The sequence below is a fragment of the Monodelphis domestica genome, chromosome 4, assembly GCF_027887165.1.
Source record: "Monodelphis domestica isolate mMonDom1 chromosome 4, mMonDom1.pri, whole genome shotgun sequence".
Taxonomy (NCBI): domain Eukaryota; kingdom Metazoa; phylum Chordata; class Mammalia; order Didelphimorphia; family Didelphidae; genus Monodelphis; species Monodelphis domestica.
This window is the reverse complement of record NC_077230.1, coordinates 95,607,002-95,626,480: the sequence shown is the minus strand read 5'-3', so window position 1 is coordinate 95,626,480 and position 19,479 is coordinate 95,607,002. Positions and strand designations below refer to the sequence as shown.

At 37.1% G+C, this 19,479-nt stretch overlaps 2 protein-coding genes across 17 annotated transcripts in view; one reads left to right on the top strand and one right to left on the bottom strand.

Annotated features, from left to right (window-relative positions):
- Positions 1-11,559, bottom strand: part of CEP63 (centrosomal protein 63) — a 49,445-nt gene extending 37,886 nt beyond the window's left edge. For 7 of the 15 annotated variants that reach the window (XM_056793632.1, XM_056793640.1, XM_056793637.1 and 4 more), the window contains exons 1-2: positions 10,967-11,513; positions 3,086-3,154 (exon numbers count right to left, since the gene is read on the bottom strand). In XM_056793632.1, the coding sequence (XP_056649610.1) occupies positions 3,086-3,154; positions 10,967-11,025 (128 nt within the window). In that variant the 5' untranslated portion in view covers positions 11,026-11,513. Of the gene's footprint in view, positions 1-2,078; positions 2,105-3,085; positions 3,155-10,966 lie in introns of those variants that run through there. The other 8 variants (XM_056793633.1, XM_056793641.1, XM_056793645.1 and 5 more) reach the window with 5 other exon arrangements.
- A 50-nt stretch (positions 11,560-11,609) lies between these two features.
- Positions 11,610-17,649, top strand: ANAPC13 (anaphase promoting complex subunit 13). Of its 2 annotated transcripts, none has more exons than XM_001364747.4 (3): positions 11,610-11,897; positions 12,978-13,105; positions 15,964-17,649. In XM_001364747.4, exons 2-3 carry the CDS (start codon positions 13,007-13,009, stop codon positions 16,087-16,089), a joined length of 225 nt encoding a protein of 74 aa, XP_001364784.1. In that variant the 5' UTR covers positions 11,610-11,897; positions 12,978-13,006; the 3' UTR covers positions 16,090-17,649. The 2 variants fall into 2 exon arrangements, with proteins under 2 accessions (XP_001364784.1, XP_007493966.1); XM_007493904.3 differs by having other exon boundaries at positions 11,610-12,238.
- The last annotated feature ends 1,830 nt before the right edge of the window (positions 17,650-19,479 follow it).

The window sequence follows — 19,479 nt, the reverse complement described above, 5'->3', positions numbered from 1 at the left end:
ATTATTCTTTTTTCTAAAGTCCATCACTTCTATATTATATAACCAATTTTGCACTGTCAAATTTCAGCCTTGAACTACCACCATTCACTATTTTTGCAACTACTCACATGCTGCTGAATGAAAATGGAGTACTGCTGACTGAGGCCACTACAAATTTGTCACATAATCTCAACTGGCAAGGCAATCCTTTTACATCCCTCTAACTAATTCACTATTGCCATTCACCAAAGAAGTTTTTCCAACCGTATTCATTCCTATTCAGATTTCCCACTCCTTATCCTCTCAAGTGAAAACCTTGCCTCCTATTTCACTGAAATAGTTCAGGTCATTCTTGGAGAGCTCCATTTTCTCCCCTCCTCTCTAACTCATATCATTTAAATGCTTTCTGCCACTATGTTCTCCTTCATCCCTATCTTACATGAAGAGGTAGTCCTTCTCTTGGTAAAGGAATTCCCCTGTATATGCATAAGTGATTCCATTCCATCTTATTTTCTCCAGTAGATTGTCTGTCCCCACCCCATCCCCACCTCACATACATCCCCCTCACATCCTCAAAAAATTTTCATTTGATCCATCCATTCTCACTATCATCCTATCTCTCACCTCCTTTCATGGCTAAATTCCTTTAGAAAGCTTCAGCTTCCTTTCTTCTCACTCTCTTAACTCTCTGCATTATTCAACCTTTCCAAGTTTCAGCTAAAATCCTATCTTCTGCAAAAATCCTTCCCAGATGCTTATTAATACTAGGACTTCCCACTCAGAGATTATCTCTAATTTATTTTATAAATATCTTGTTTGCATTTAGCAGTATGTACGCATGTTATCCCTCCTATTAATTAAGATTGTGAGCTCAATGGGAAGGGCATTTTTTTTTAATCTGGCACAAAATAGGTAACAAATGCTAATTGTCTTGTTTCTAGAGGGATTCATAGGAAGAATAGGTAACCAGGACAGTAACAACATTATCCACAGCTTTTGTAATATAATTTCCCTCAAATTACTATACCCCAGAAGGCTACAATGCTTACTTACTGATTATTTAACACTTGAATTGACTCTGAATTCCTGGTGAGACAGTTGCTTTGAGACTGATAATACAAATATACTAACAAACTAACCCTACTCTGGACAAATTTCCTACCTGAAACTTTCATAATAGCCCGGCCCTTTTACTGGAATATTACACTGCTAAAAAATTCCATATTAACATGACTGACAGTAGAGAGGCCCTACTCCCTGGCTGCTGCAAAGGAAGCTTCCTTTCTATGACATCTGAGATGGGAAACCAATCAAGCATATCTGAGTGAGAACCCACTTCTCATACAAAGCATGGTTCTCTGTCATTACGCTGCCAAGTAGGAAGGATGGAACCCAGGTGTGTCATACAGGTCTGGAGATGACAAAAGCATCACATAATCTAGATACACTAAGTCCTGAGGGCAACTGATTGAAATATTATAACTAAACCATTATTTTATCACTCATCATTTAACTGTGCATTCTGGCTTTCTGACCTCTTAAATGCCAACTCAGCCTTTTCTCCATCTGTATCTTTCTCAAACTGCATTGTTTCACAACTGCTGACTACTTTTTCCTCCTGTATCTCCTCTTCTGTCTGACTACTTTCAGTCTCCCTTGTGGGCTCATTACCCACAATGCTACTCTATGCACATAATACATTAGACCTGGCTTTTCCAAATTCAGAATTTTCAAACACATAAAATATTTCAAAAATTACATTGTAAAGTTTTTAAAAGAAACATCAATTTCACCTTTTTATTTTAAAAAATAGGGAAAAATTGACAAGTAGGTATCTGGCTAACCATTTCTCAAATAACTAACATGTATCTAAGAAAATTATGATATAATTATTTTTTAAATTAATAAAAATATAGCCTCATGAATAAATAACAATAAAATTAACATAAAGCTAAATTACCACTAAGACATAGAAGATTGAATACAAATAACTTATCTTCTTATAGAAGCAGGGTTAAGGACAACTCCCTGATTCCTTACTAAGGATGGTGGGAGGGAGTGGGAAGATTTCTGCTCAGGTTTGAGTTGGATGGCATTACCTCTGAGGCTTCTTCCAACTGATAATCTATGAAATAAAAAAATTACTGAGCACTAAAATGGCTCAAAGAAGACAAAGCAAAGAAGAAAAAGGGTAGGGCCTGAATAACTACTAAAAGAATAAGAGAATGCTGAATTATTGAGAGTTGGAAATAAAAAGTGTCAACGTGGAAATCTAGAAATCCCTAGTCAACTTAGTTGGGAGGCAGAAACCCCAGGTTTTGACCTTGTCACAGGAGAATTTCCCCCCTGAGGGAAGGTCCCACTTCGCCAGACAATAGGCATCCACTTCAGCTTTGGGGCAGTGGTAACCATCAGTCTCGAAAACTGAAGGTCCTGAAGATCCTGAGTGTATGATATACTGGGAAAGGCTTCTGGAGACAAAAGAGCTACTTGACTTTGGATGGTGTCTGCCTCCCACCTGAAGTGGATGTCTATTATTGTCTGGTGAAGTGGGACCTTCCCTCAGGGGGAAAACTCTCCTGTGACAAGGTCAAAACCTGGGGTTTCTACCTTCAAACTAAATAAACTGGGGATTTCTAGATTTCCACGTTGACAAAAGCTTACACTACAAATAATCCAAGAAATATATTCTCTTAAGACCTGAAATAAGTCTGCTTTGGTAAATTTCCCAATGAAATCAACTGAGGTTTTTTTCATAATGATAAGAAACTTAAAATGCTTTTCCAATTCTTCAATAAAATAAGAAAATTTTGAATGTTTTTTCTTTTGCTAGAAAGTCCCTCTAGTTTTTCACTTAAGTAGTAGGGAACACAAAATTTCATAAAGGAAAATGTTTACCTTCTAGTTAAGAAAAACTCTGAAGATAAAGCATTGTCTACAAATATTTTATTCTGTGTTGGTAGAATTACATTAATTACCTTAAATCAGAGTATTGTAATTTTAAAAAATCATAACAAATTATTTAAAGTTCAAGCACCAGTACTAAAACAAATGTGGGCATTGGAAAGCCTACTTCTTGTTTCAGTAAAAACTGAAAAAACCTTACCCTCCTTGCCCTCGACTCTGCATTCCTTCCAACAAAGCCTCCATGACCAAATCACCTCTGCCTTGGTAGCTGGAAAGAAAAATTAAGATGGGTCATAAAATGACATCATTTTTCCAACTGAAAATTGCCAATGAGTCAGTCACCTTAAGACTGTCACCTTAAGGCATTTATTGGGAAAAATTTAGAAGCAGGTAAGAGCTTTAATTTTGAACACCTTTATGACCTACCATGTGCTAAGTGCTGGAGATATAAGAACAAAAATAGAATAGTGTCTAACCAGCTTCCAGTTGGGCTCATGTAAGTCGATATTAGGTGCTTAATATAAAGCCAATATGCTTAATTATGGTTGTTAGTGAAAGGTTGCCATTAAAAATAAGAGATAGATAGCTCAGTTCCCTCATACCTGCTCCAGCAAAAAACTAAAAATTCTATTAAATCAAATAAAAATGCTCAAGAAATTCAATGAGAAATCTTAGTAAGTTACTTCACCAGTCCCAAAATTACATAAAATGTCATCCAGAAACCCCTAGACAATAGGAAAGGGAATTGCCAACACTAGCACAGGCAATCCAGAGACGAACTTTCCAATGAGATCAAAGATATTTGTAGCCTAAGAGGCCATTCAGGGGCAGTAAATGCAGAGGGCTCCCCCCCAAAAGGAGGAAGGTTCCAGGGTGGTCAGAAACCTGAAATGGGGACTTAGGAAGTCACCAGGAGTGGTAGTGAACAGTCTAAGGATGGTAGAACTTGTACCACCTCACCAAAGGCCCAATTCCTTAACACTGTCATATATGCAATAAAAAGTCTCTGAACTTCAAAGATCCAGGAGGCCTCCTGAGGAAGAGAAGGAACTCATGTATAATCCATGTTGAGACCAAGCAAGGCTGATCACCTAAAAATGGAGTGGAAGCAGAAATTGGCACAACAAAGTACCAATTCGGGAACTAAGAACTGAAAAAAAAGAGCAAACAGAAGATATGTATAATTACAAAGGATTCAATGGATCCAGAAGTGACAAAAAGCCAAATGTAGGAGAAAGAAACTACATGATAACTACAAGCAAAGACAAACTAAAAAGCCATAATTTTCCACAGGAACTATGTGAATAATCAGAAAAAATGAAGCAAGATTTTTTTTTAATGAAACAAAAATTCTGAGGGAAAGAATTGGAAGGAAAATAATTATAACAGAAAGTGGTTAAGCTTTACACAAGTAAGAGACTCACTGAAAATTAAAATAGACTGAATAGAAATGAGTAATTCCATGAAGTTAAAGAAATATTAACACAAAAACAAAAACTTGAACAAGGAAAAGAACATACAAGCTATTTACTATGAAAAAAACCTGACTGTACAACAGGTCAATGAGAGATCTTCTAAAACACTAGACCTCCTGGAAAATGACTAAAATAAAGCCTAGACATTATATTTCAAGAAATCACTAATGATCAATGATACATGTAAAACCCAGTTGAATTGCTCATTGGCTATGGGAGGGGGGAGGAAGAAGGAGGAAAAAAAAACATGAATCATGTAACCATGGGAAAATATTCTAAATTAATTAAATAAATTTTTAAAAGTTGAAAAAAAGAAATCATTATTGAAAACTGCCCACATTTATTAGAACCAGTAGGGCAAAGTCAAGATGAAAAGAATCTAGTGATCACCTCCAGAAAGGAACCTCAAAAAATGAAAGTCCTAGGAGAGTATCATATAGCTCTCTCAACAAAAGAAAACTACTGCTAGCAGCCAGAAAGAGATTGAGTACAAAGGAGTCCCTCTAGAGGTCATAAAAGTTCTGGAAGCTTCTACTCTATACAAGAGGAGATGGAGGATTACAATATTCCAAAAGACAGTGACAATTTACAACCAAGAATAATGTGCCTGTTAAAACAGTTGAGTCCTAGAGGGAGGAAAAATGGACCTTAACGGAAGACTTTCAAACATTTCTACAGAAAAGACCAGAGGTAAACGTGTGGGGGGGGGGGGAGGGGGGGGCAGGGAGAGAGAGGAGAGAGAGAGAGAGAGAGAGAGAGAGAGAGAGAGAGAGAGAGAGAGAGAGAGAGAGAGAGAGAGAGAGAGAGAGAGAGAGAGAGAGAGAGAGAGAGAGAGAGAGAGAGGAGGGAGGGAGTTCATTAGAGTTGGAAAGGAGGAGGAATTGAGGGATGGGGAGGGGTGGTTAAGCGGAAAGATAAAAGCATAGAAGGAATAATCCTAAACAAGACATGGGATATTGGGGGGGGGGGGAGTTAATAGCCAGAAACTAATGAAGTTGCCTATCAATTAGAGAATCATTGAATAAACTGTGATACACAAATGTGATTAAATTTTATCATGCTGTAGGAAATGAGGGAATTTCGGAGAATACCTCAAAGCAAGAACTAATGCAGAGTGAAATAAGCACAAGAACCATTTATACAAAGATGACACAATGTAAATAAAACAGCTTTGACTTGAGAGCTCTGATCAAAGCAATAACTACCATGTCTCCAAGATAACCTAAGATGAAAAAAGTTATTTAAAGTCTGACAGAGATGGTATCTTACTCTTCCCCATGCCTGGAAAGCTCTCCTCATCTCTGCCAACTGCCTTTCCAGACTTCCTTTAAGTTACAACTAAAATCTCAATTTCTACAGGAAGCCTTTCACAATACTTGGGTCTGGCGCCTTCTGTTAATTATTTCCCTATGTATCCTGAATATAGTTTGTTTGTTATCTCCTCCATTAAATTGGGAGGTCCTTGTGAGCAGACTATCTTTGGCCTTTTCTGTTTCCCCAGGGCTTAGCACAGTGCATGGTGCATAGTAGACACTTAATAATGTTTATTGATCAATTGATGTAAATATTTTTGGACATGATCACTTCATAAATTTGTTTTGCTTCACCATGCTTATACAAGTGGGATTGGGGGGAAATGGAGGGTGGATAGGATGGAGTTCTATCTTTAATTGGCACTAAGATTGGGGAAGAGAAAAAAAGATCCATAGAAACATTTTTAAAAGTTTCAATGAAGAACAGAAAGTAATTCAGAAGGAAACACAGACAAGCCAAATTGCTTTGAAAATAATGGGTTGAATTTATCATGTACTTTTAAAAAATTCAAAATCTTAAAAGTTAATAAATGGAAGAAAAAGGAACAAGAACTTCATTTTAGTTGTATTTTGTTGAGCTTCTTTTCAAATACTAGAATGACAATTATCCAGAGAGCTATAAACCACATATCACCTCCAAGCTCTTGAATAAACTAAAACCAGTATTTGAATCTCAGAAGTCAAAAACTCTTGAAATGTGTAATAAATGTAATTTTTAAAAATCATGCCTAGTTCTAAAACTATTACAAGAATGATTTCAGTAATAAAAATTATTAAAATTGCTTCTGTCACAAATTTATTTTAACCTTAAAACCAGTAAAATTATTCTAAAGGGCAATAAAAATGATCTTTGTATCTCAAGCTATTATTACCTTGACCTTTAAAAAAATCAATGGAACTTTTGGGGATTGTGTGGTATGGTACTCAAGTAGTAAGTAGAGGGAGAAGGAAAAGGAAATGGAACAGGCCTTAAAGGCCTACCATGTGCTAGTCACTGTGCTAAAGCATTTTACAAATATTATTTCATTTTTGACCCTTACTACAATCCTATGAGCTAAGTGCTATTATAATATTCATTTTACAGATGAATAAAGTAAGAGGTCAAGCAACTTGCCACTCACACAGCTATTATCAGAGGATAAATCTGAACTCAAGTCTTCCTGATTCTAGTCCCATTACTTTATTCACTTGCCCAGCTGACTGTCCTTATTGCATTTGTAGTTGGAGAACCTAGGTTCAAATTCTGACTTTAACTATTAACAACTATTTTGTGATCCTGGCAAGTAGCTTCTCTTCCTGGGGCCTTAATTTGCAAATCTGTAAAACAATGGGGTTTTTATAATCTTTAGGGTCACTTCCAACTAAACAATCTCAGATCCTACAGATAACAAAATCAGTCAAAAAGTCTTTACAAGTCATTTAAGCCTTTCTGGGCTTCAGTTGCTTCAGTTGTAAAATGAGAGGTCTGGACTAGATGACCAAGGTCCCTTCCTGCTACAAGTTGCCTATAAAGGCTGAAAATGCAGAGCACAGGTCTCTAACAAGAGACACTGCACAAGTGTGGCAACACTAGGTGGCAGTGATGCATTTCCTTAAGAGAAATTAAATTTAAAGAAAATTTCTATTTCCTGAATTTAAATCATTTTCTTGGACTTTTATAAGTGTTCTCTACTTTGAAAGAATGATGTGTGTGGTCAGCTTCAACCAGCCTGTTAAACTTAGGAACTAAAAACATAATTGTTTTCCTTCAGCTTCCACTAGAATACATATATCACAAAGAAGCCTAGATGGATACATACATACTACTACAGAACAGATTAGTTTCTTGCCAACTAAAAAGTTTACCTCAGCATTTCTGATACACACTATAAAATGAAGAGATTCTAGAACTAATGAAGTTAGAAAATGCATTATAAAAGGCAGTGGCTAAAAGACAAGATACTAACTACCTAAAAACAGGGCCTTCAAAATAGTCTCAGTAAATACCCCAGATAAGACTAGGTGGGGAAAAAGAGACTTGTTAACCTATCTAGGCCTACTCAAGTTTCTTGATTCTATCCTCTCTCTTACTCCTCCAGCAATCTCAAACAACCACCCTCCTCACACACAACTAACCCCTCCTCCTCCTAACAAATTCATAAGGTACTGAAGATACAAAAACAAAAAAGGAAACAGTCTCTGTCTTTGAGGAGGTTACATTCTACTGGGGGAATACAATATACATATAAAAGTAAATAAGTATTTATAAAGTATACAAGTAACATAAAGAAAAAAAGAATTGAGAAGTCAGGAAAGATGGCAGAGGAGTAAGAAGGGAAGCATGCTCTCCCTCAAAACTCTTCCAAACAGATGCGGAAAACCACACCAGACTGAAACCTGATGGGGAAAGTCAAGAAAAATGTCAGTGAGACATTTTGCTAACCCAGAACAGCATAGGTAGCCAAAGCAGACAGAAATGCCAGACACTGGGGTCATGGTCTGGAGGGAGGCACTCAAAGGAGAGGCTGTGCACTGGATAAAGAGGACACCCTACCATCAAGTCAGAGGTCTAGAAATAAGCTAGAAAATTTAGTAAATTTTTTTAAATTACACCATAAAAATATTCAGACAACAAGGAATCCTCAAGAAATAAACATCTAAAAAATTCAAGTAGTTCAAAAGGAGAAATGTACCTTTAATTAAAAAGAAGACTTCCAAATGATGAAAAGACAGAGCTGAATAAAAACAATGAAGTTCAAACCCGGGAGTTAAAAGAAACATTAAAAGATATGAGACTAAAGGGACTAAATGAGGATAAATTGCTTATATTCAAATATAACATGTCCTCTATAGATCCTATCCCCAAGGGTAACAGAGGGCATCTAATTACATAAGGCCTGGAAGTGTTCTTGTTAGTCTTAATGATCTTAAAAGAAAAATGTAAGCAAGACAAAGAAATACACTGGGAGAGGCTGTAGAATGGGGAGGGAAAGGGGGATATTAAAAATAGTCTGGTTTATTACACAGTACTTAGGCTGTGCTTTGAAGGAAGGTAGGGATCTTATGAGGAGAGAGTATATGCCAAACATTAGGGAGGCATGAAAAAAGGAATACACCTAAACTCCATATGATATCTTATTTCCTCTTTTATAAGAACTAAATGAAGTTAAGAATTGTTTGCACAGAGCAAAATACAAATTCCAAAACCCAAGATCACATAGCTAGAGCCAGAAGTACAATTGGGTATACAGTCTGAATATAAGCTGCCTCCTGAATAATGAACATTTATATACTACAGGATCATCTACAGATATCAACCACCTTTAATAAAGTAGGAAATAGATATTCAGAATGATGACATGCAGACAGCAGCAAAGGTAGGATTCAAACCAAAATATTTTTACCACCAAGTCTAGTTGCCTCTATGGCAACAATAAAATTACCAAAATGTGAGGTTTAAGAAACAGAAAAAATGATTAAGGAAAAATCAATCCTTTTGCATTCAGAAAAGAAAAAAAAAACTGATGTGATGAGGTTACTATAATCTAAGTTAAAGTATAATATTTTCATTTATTTACTTATAATTTTCATACATGCAGATGTACCAATCAATTTGGTATCAAATTAATACCTATGTCATCATGTCTTCTCAAATAATATTCTTAATGTTAATTGTAAAAACTATAATTATTTGAACTCAATTATTTGTAACTTAATATTTAAAATGAGAATGTGCTAGGTCCTACACAAATATGTGTTCCTACTCAAATAGGCCATTTTTAATGAAGGGAGAAAAAAATCTTTTTCAACAAATGTTCCCTTTAGCCAATGGGCTAAACTTCAAAGAAAGTTATTTCAGACATTTGAAAACTACTGCAGGAGTTCATAAACTTTTGTATGATGGAGATCCCTTTGGTAATCTGGTGAAACCTATGGATTCCAATAGTTTGCCAGCTATATCTCACTATTGCCCATTGACAATAAAACTACAATCTCTTGAAATCCACAGTAAATTCAAAGTAGTAAGGAACATAAATGATATTCCAAAGTATCTGTAATAATTTTTAAATGGCATAAAAATGTTATTCCTATTGGTACCAAAGTCACAAGTACTGCTAATACTTGTGTTTATCACCTACATTCCTAACTTGACAGAAATGTTAAATTTCAATTACTGGTTAGTAAACATTCTTTTTAAATTTTCCCATCCAAATTCATGAATTCCCTGAAATCTACCACAAAACCCTTCAGGTTAGGATATTCTATTTCTTGTATGACTGAAAATGTTGAGGTTCACAACATCACTAGCTGGAAAAAAACATATAAGGTTTTTCTAAAGAAATTCTGGAGAATATGCCATAAGCATCAGGTTTCTCAGTAAAAATTAGTCAAAATAATACCTATGATTTTAGGATTAATGGTTGGAAAGGATCTAATCAACAACCTCATATAGGTCTTTATGGAAAGGTCAAATAATTTGTATTTTCCCTTTAGGAAGAGATCTGCTTGTTAATTGAGGCCTTCCAGGATTCTGAACAGAAAAGCTTAAATAAAAGCCTTTTCAACACAACAGATGCAGATGTCTTTAATCGGAGGGAGTATCTTCTCTATACCTCTCAAATCATCCTAGAATAGTCAAGGGTCTTTCCATAGAAAGCTGAAAAGAATTTCAGAGGCCAGCGAGCCCAATTCCACACCACCACAACAGATGAAGAAACTGAAACCTAATGAAGTTGGAGTTCGTCAATTCAACCAACGTTTATTAAGTACCTACGTTAAGCGCACACACACACACACACAGAGACACAAACACACAGACACCCACACACACGGAGGCCTTCATTTTGGCTGGGGAAGTGGTTTGCTCAGTGTCAGGTATAAGTAGGAGCAGGAATTTAAGACCCTGTAGAATGGAAAGCTGTGGAGGGTTGAGATTTCCCAGCTTTTGCTTTAATGTCTGCTAAACTAAATTGACCCTGGACCAAAGTTTCCTGAGTGCTTGGTCCACTACGCAACTCCGGCCTGCTTCGGAAGCCTGGCGGCAAGTGCGGATGACAGAGAAATCACAGAAGCCGGAAGGTGTAGACTTCGACCCTTTTTGAATCTCCCCGCGCCCAGGGAGACGAGGGGTCACGTGGCGTCCTTCGGCGTCCTCGATCGCGGCTGCTTCCCCAGCCCCACTTTACTCCCCGGCCTTGTGGAAGGCCCAAGAGCGCACTGGGCAGGGCCCAAGGGCGGGTAAATGAATGAATCCTGGCCGCCTACCCCCAAGCCCCAGACCCGGTCCTGGTCCCAAGGATGGGAGACAGGCACCTGATGATAGGGTTGGCAGAAGAGCCGGGCGGAGCCATGACCCGGCCAGGCGTCCACATCAGCCGCGGGGCGCGGCGCGGAGAAAAACGAGGCGAAAAGGACGCTGGGAAGAAGGTCTCAGCGGAAGACCCGCGCCTGCGGACTAGGGAGTATCGGGTTGGTGCTGCTTAGTGGCTCCGGTCCCGCGACCATGCAGTCGGTGAAACCCCGTCCAGCCAGACGTCCACAGTCGCCGCCACCAAGGGGCGCTGCCGGTGCAGCGTCCGCCCCCGCCCCCTCCTCGTTCTCCCGCCGTTACCTCTCCCGATCGCGCGTGCCATCGACGTTTCTGCGTCGCCTCCGCGCTCGCCCCCTCGTTCCAACTCCCTTTTTCCTCCCCAACGTGGCCCTCTTAATTCCTGCTACCTCTGTCCCTTCCCCGTTTTAAAAAAAATTTTCCCTATTCCACGAATTGAACCAACCTCATTCTCTCTCCCTTTCCCAATGCAATCGATTACACTAGGTTGCCTACTGTCATTCGCTGGCCCTAAACGAGGGGGGGGGGGAAGGGGGAAGTGCTTTGCAGATCACGTGACCCCGGCGAATTTGCAAGCGTAGGAGCGAAAGGCTCATCCGTTGAAGGCGGAAGAGGGCCTGAGCTGAGGCACCCCCTTCACGCAAGGTCGCTCCGTACGCCTGCGCATTGAACACGGAAGACCGCATGCAAGCCTAGGCGCATGCGCATTCCCTCTTTCTTAGCCTTTCTAAATCGTCCTGTTTGCTTTTCTCCTAGTGTGTAATTGTTCCTTCCCTCTCCCTCTGTGGTCACCTTATGGGACTCTCGACTCTTTTCTTCCACACTCCTTTCTCATAAGGAGAGGAACTCGAGGGGAGCGACCTTCCCTCCCTCTTCTTTCTCTTCTGGCCCCAAACCAGAAGCAAGAGCTGTCAGGTAGGGTTCGGCCTCGGTGCAGTAGGTTAACATCTACGTGATGATTTGAGAAGTTTAGGATGGTGTGTCCCCTCTGATTAATAGCTTTTGTAGACCGAATGTGATGCCTGAAACTGCTAATATTTTGCCCTTTCGGATCAGAGATCTCAGCTTAAATTCAGATTCTTACTGAAGGGACAGTACTTCGAACTACTCTTATCTCTAAGCACTTTGTGAGATCCGAGACCCAAAGCACAGCATCTTTTGTTGAAGCTGAGAGAAAGAAGTCAAAAATGGGACGGGGCAGTTCTCAAAAAATGGTACCTGAACCCTCAGTAATGGAATTCGGCGTTTAAGTGGACGTATGTGTGCCTTCTATGCCTTGATTTCCTCCAGTATTTACAACTGTTCATAATAAAGTCATGTAGTCACTAAGAATTTATGTGCCAGATGCTCTGCTTTTCTAAAAATTAGCGGGATTTGTAAATAGTAGAAAGATTGTAAAAATCTGACAATCTATAATGATTGGATTAACTGTGGACTGGTTCTTTGGGGATGACAAAACTATTTAAGTCTCAACCTCTGCTCTAAATGAGCTTTTGGTCTTAATTGAGGTTTCAGGATATTGAGGATTCAGTAGCCGCATAAGATTACAGTTCAAACATATTTTTCAGTTCTTTTTGCTGGAGGTACTCTGCCAAACAGTCAGGAATACAAAGATTACAATCAGTGGAAGTGCTATATGACAATTAAAAAATTAATTAACCAGAGGCAACATGAGTAGTCTGATGAGAGGAGTAGGTAGATGACAAAAAGAGGGCAAGGAACACCTTGAAGAAAACAAAAATTAAAAAATTGTTGGATACAAGAATTTAGATGAATATTTTAGTAAAGCTTTAGATTTTACTTTATTAGTCCACTATCATCCATTGATGCTCATAATGAATTCAGGCCATGTCCACAGACAATTAAAATTGTGTTTGGACTATTCCTGTTAGGAGCAATTAAAAGTATGTTTGGACTAATTCAAAAATTAACTTGTGTATGTAATTTTAAAGCCACTAGCCAATAAATTTTTGAACTATAATTTGTGGGCCATAGGTCTAAAGAAAAGCAAAAACTACATAAGAATGGACAGTGAGGTTCAGAGAGATGGAAGAATTCTGGATTTGATTGATGATGCTTGGAGAGAAGATAAGCTGCCTTATGAAGATGTTGCAATACCACTGGTAGGTAATATATGCTATTAATGAGGAAATTGATATATCATTGTGAGTAACATTGACTGATAGGGAAAACCAGAAAAGAGCTAAGGGGAAGATAAAGTGTGAAGACAAAGAAATTGTAACAAATTGAGCAAAAAGCATTGAGAAGGAAGGGTACATGCCACTTGATTTAGTGTCAAACATGCCTCCCAAATGGGCCTGAAAGAGGTTAAAATGTAATTGGGAAATATTTGTTAAAATAAATAAAAATACAATAGAACATAAATTATGTTTTTAGAGTTTAGTGGCCCTGTTTCTTTTGAGTTTGACACCACTGATCTAGATATATATTAATGAGGACCTCTACCAGAGCCAGTGAAAATAGAGATGAGGGAGAGAATGGATATAAGAGATCATTTCTTCCAATCCTTTCAAAGGAAATCAGTGGTGGTATAGAAAGGTTAAATAATTTTCTCAAAGACATAAAACTAGTTTAATGACAAGTGTCCAGACTCTCATTCTAGTGTTTTGGGTTTTTTTTCATTGTACTATAGCTGGAGATAAATCAATAATCATTAAGTCAGAATCACTGAAATTAATGGAAAAAATGAGAAATAAGAATTTAAGATCATATCTTAGAACTGTTATTTTCTTCTTCCTCTTCATCTTTTAATCTTTTTTGTAAATTTCTGTACTTTGGTGCTGGACCTTTCCAAAATTTTCTAAGAGATTTCCATTCTCAGGCTACTCTCCATCTCTACCAAGTATTTTGGGAAATCTCTTAAACTTCCATACCTATATACCTCTCTAGACTTTTTTCTTAGTCCTGTGTTTGTTTTTTACTGAGTTAAGACTGATTTAACAAAAGATTGTAGTACACTTTCCAAGATAAGCCTGGATAACCACTTGCTAAGAATGTAAAGGAAATTCATACCTCAGGTCCAAACTAAGTAATTTCTAAGCTGCTTCCAACTTTTTAAGAGACTATAATTCTGTTAAGTTGTACCTTAATGAAGGCTTATGATGGATTTTTTGCATATCATGAGGGCCTATTGATACAGGGAAAAAGATAAAAAGAGGATGGTATGCCAGCTAAGTGACTGGTGACAGGAGGTGCTTGGTTCAGATCTGGCCTTGAACACTTCCTAGCTGCATTACTCTGGGTAAGTCATATAACACCATTTGGTAGCTCTTAACCTCTCTTTTGCCTTGGAACCAATTTATTCTAAGGCAGAAAATTTAAAAAGAAAAACAAAAGAAAGAAAGAAAAAGAGGATGGCAATGGTAAATAGCCAAGGGCAGTGATGGTAAGCCTTTTGGAGACCATGTGCAGTGCCCTGCCCCCTCCCATACTGAGTGCCTACCACCCCCTCTCCCCATCTTACCCCAGACAGGGAAGGGAAGAAGCACTCACACTGAGCTACTGGGCAGAGGGGCCAATGAAGTGAACAAGTGTCCTCAGGCGCAGTAGAAAGTGGGAAAGGAGCAGCTCCACCCAAGTCCCTCTGCTTTTCTAGTAACAAACTCTGGTGGGCATGTTATGCCCTCTCAGGCAAGAATGCCATAGGTTCACCACCATGAACCTGGGGTATTATACAAGTCAAAACAACCTTAACTATTTTTTAAAGAACAATAAAACATTCAGGTTACCTACTTTCAAAATCAAGAACAGAAAATAGAAAACTACTCATTAACTACAATAAGTAACAAAGCAATATACCTTAATTCCATATTATGTTGAGGGAAGGGACATAAAAGAGACAGAAGAAAAGATGAAAGGTTCTAAGGACCTAAAAGAAAATGTTCAAGGACTCCACTTCAAAATAACATTTCTGCCTAATCCTTAAAACAAAGCTTCCATTGTTAACATAAGGACCTGTATCTCATATATTTTTGCCCAGAATTCTATAAAACTTACTTAAGCCAGTTGAAATCAACCCAGGAGCAGAATGGGACTGATGAATCATGTATTTTCTATCCATGATTTATAGACTTACTTGCTTTACACTTTTGTTGTTAGTGTTAATCTTTTGTTCAAACTAAATTTACCTTATTAGAGTTTGGTAGTACATCCAAAAGCCATCATTTCATAGATGTGAATTCTTCCACATCCCTCCACAAGAGTGAGTCACAACTCCTCCATACTATAACTGTTAATGAGTCATTTGGTCCAAAAAAAAGTTCCATGGTTTGTCGGCCAAACTTCTGATAACTTGACAAATATATCAACTGTTACTGTGTCTGTACTCAGGACCTTCCCAGCTGAGTAGCACCTATCAGAATACATATAACCTAGAACCTAGGCAAGATCAACAGAGGGTGTAGTGGAAGAAAGTCATTAATAGTGCTTAAATTTCATCAAGTACATTTAAATTTCACATAAAATTGTTACTTCCACTGACACTAACTGGTCAAAGACTGTTAAACACATAATTGTCCTTTAAAACAATAAAGATAACACTCACTTGGGATATTGCTAATTTTTCTTTTCCTGCTATAGCATTTTACCCTTGACATATATATTCTAAATCAAGAAAAGAATTTGTCTTATAGCAGCAGAAAAAATAAAAAGATCCAGTTATAAGTCTCTTAAGTGTTTCTTTGGTCACCTTCTACAATAATACCCTGAACTGCTAGTGTTCACCCCAGGAATTAACCTTGTTTTTAATTTTTGTGGATACTTTATATGTACTCGTATAGGTTGTTTCTCAATGTACACTCTTGAGGACAGGAACTTTTTCTTTGAATCTCCAGTGCCTAGCATAATATAATAGACACTTAATAAATGCTTGTAGATTATTGGGTTAATTGCTAGCTTTCATTTAATGAAATATATGCTCCTTTGGAAGGTATCATTCTGAGTTCTCCTTTCACATTTTCAGAATGAGCTTCCTGAACCAGAACAAGACAATGGTGGTACAACTGAATCTGTCAAAGAACAAGAAATGAAGTGGACTGACTTAGCTTTGCAGTATCTACATGAAAACATTCCCCCAGCAGGAAATTAAGTATTTGTCTTTCATGGACAAATGATGTTCTGGCCAAAATGTTTTCTTATAGATCCCCAAGTGTGATTCTTGTCAGCAAAGTCATCTGAAAATATTTATTCATGAAGAGATAACTAATATCGATTACTTAATATTAGAGAATTTTAACAAATATTTAACTCCATGGGCCTAACTCTCTTCAGTAACTTGTCTTAAACTTAAACATTTACCTATAACTTTGGTTTTGATCCTGCTATAGGTTAATATAGTTTAATTTACCTTTATAGCTTCTTCAACAGTTGAGGTCAAATGAGAAAGAGGAAACTGGTAACTGAGAGAACCATGTCAATTTACTGTACTTTGCCTTGCTTCTCTGCTTAATGCCATAAAAAAGGGCAGGACAAATGGCCTTAGGTGTGAAAAACTGATGAGTCTATATTGCAAACCTACAGTAGAAGAAAAGTACAATTTTATAGTATTACCTCAAGAGTAAAATTAGTTAGGTAGGGTACTGCTTCTACTTTAGACATGTATTCTGAGTTAGTGTGTTTAGAATATCAGTCATTAATATGGAAATAACTTATTCATGAATGGATGGATTGCTTATTTTTTTGTTTTCTTCCATTAAATTTAAGATATATCCATGAAATTATTCTATTGTGTAGCTTTCAGACAAAAGTACTCTGTAATTTTACAGCTAAAAATATTAATAGGTTGAAGAAATTTTTAGCAAATTCATGGACTATTCACAGGATCATAATAAGTTATTGAGGTAAAGGAAGGTCATTTATTCTAATCATCTCATCTTAACAGATGAGAAATCTGTAGCCCAGGGACTTGCCTAAGATGATATAGTTAGTAAGCCGCAAAACTGGGATTCTAACTCAGGACCCATGATTCTTAGTTCATTGGCAGAGTGCTTTTTCCACTGTGACATGCTGCTTCCCTAATCCATACCATCATAAAGAAAATGTTAAGAATGTTCAAAGATATCCCTAACCTTTTGAGGTTACAGAAGGCAACTTCCAGGTTCTCTCACAAAACACTCTCATGAATACTGAGTTAGAGAATCCCTCATATTGGGTACCAGAGGTTCACTGACACAGCAAGAAAAGTAAATATCCACCTTATAGAAGACAACTATAGGGACCTCTAGGGAAGCAGATTACATTAAATGATGAATTATGAATACTTCTGTCAGTGGTTTTCCCAGTCCCTGTATGGGTCTCTTCATGATGAAATCCTCACTCTGGCTCCTGGTTTCTTTTTTTCACCTCATGCCCTGAGATTTGATGATCCCAAGAAGCTCAGAAACAAGGAAAAGATTACATAGTATTAAGCAAGGAAAAGAAAAAGTGAAACACTTGGGGGAAAAAAATTCACAGAAGAGGACAGAAGGCCAAAAAGAACTGCAAAATAGTAGGAGACCTTTGAAAGTTACATATTGGATTTTTTACAAATGTTAAAAGAGAGCTGGACATAAATCACAGTTTTGTACAAAGTCTATTCAATTGTGTATATAGAAATGGTTGCTTTGTTTGCTGTTGGATTTAAGTTAAAATATATATACTCTGCTAAAAAGTATAGTAATAGAAGTATTTATTTGAAACTACGAGCTATCTTTATAGGGAGAACTTAATGGAGAATCATGAGAGATGTTCCCACTAAGAACACTAAAAATTGTTCACTTTCAACTTTTAAATTTTATGTTAGATTTTAGAAAATCCAACTATGACAGTGAGATAATAAAGGAAAATGAATGAAATAGGCACTGGGGAAAAAAGCCCAAAACCATCTCTCTTCTTTAAATGCTATAATCATATTTAGAGAAGCTGAGAGATCCTTTTGTGGTAGTAAATGACTTTAGCATGATAGTAGCCTTGTGTCAAGGAAGTTTATCCCCTCCCGCTCCTGAGTAGCTTGACCTGTCCATCAAACGTTCCTGACATAATACAGTTGTGCCAGGTTTGCATCTGTGTACATGCTGTACATCAAGAAAAGTCAAAACTTTGGGCTTGAGGGGGGAGAAACAAGAAGAGAAGGAAGATGTGGGAACAGAGCAGGCAGGTGAAGGGAAGGAGGCTAGGCACCATGTGGTCAGGTTACTTAGAGGAATACTTGTTTATCCTAGTAAACTTTATAAAATATATATCTGGATAGAAATATTATTCCAATTCTTACAGCCTATCACAAATATCAACATTTCTAAATATCATCAACACTGTTTCACACCAACAAAGTTCAATAACGAGACAGAAAAGGAAATTCCATTTAAAATAACTGTAGACAATATAAAATACCTAGGGATTTATTTACCAAAATAAACCCAGCAACTATATGAACACAATTACAAAACACTTTTCACACACAGTCAGACCTAAACAACTGATAAAAGTATTAGTTGCTCATAGATAGGCCAAGCCAATATAATAAAAATGATAATCCTACCTAAGTTAATTTACCTTTTTAGTACCATACTAATCAAACTACCCAAAAATTATTTCCAAGAACTAGAAAAAATAGCAATTCCTATGAAAGAACAAAAGGTCAAAAATATCAAGGGAATTAATGAAAAAAAACAAGAAGGAGGCCTAGCCATACCAGATCTATAAAAAAGTAATCATTTAAAAAATTTGGTACTAAGAAATAGAATAGTGGATCAATGGAATCGGTTAGGTAATCAATACACAGGAGTTAATAATCATAGTTATCTAGTATTCAATAAATCCAAAGTTCAAAGTTACTGGTTGAAGAACTCACTATTTGGCAAAAACTGCTGGGAAAACTAGAAAATAATATGGCAGAAACTAACATCTCATACCATACATCAAGATTAAAATAAAAATGGATACTTAATCTGATGATGATCAAATGGGTAAAGATGATGCCAAAAACAAATTAAGGGCACATAGAAAAGTTTACCTACCAAACTTACGGGTAAGAGAAGAATTTATGACCAAACAAGACATAGAGAACATAATGAAAAATGAAATAGATCATTTTGATTACATCAAATTAAGCCATTACAATCAAGATTATAAGGTAAACAATAAATGGGAGCGTGGGATTATAAGTGTTGCAGATAAAGGATCTGAAACAAGCTATTCTCAGAGGAAGAAATTAAAACTATAATCATATGAAAAAATGCTCCAAATCACTTGATTAGTGAAACAAAACAACTCTGAGATACCACCTCATGCCTCTTAGATGAGTTAATATGACCAAAAAGGAAAATTATAACTGTCGGAGGGAATGTGGAGAAATTAGGACTCTATACTGTTGGTGGAACTGTGAACTGATACAACTATAGTGGAGAACAATCTGGAAACATACCTAAAGAGCCAGAAAACTTTAGATATCCTTTGACCCAGCAATACTACTACTGCATTTATATCCCAAAGCAATCAGGGA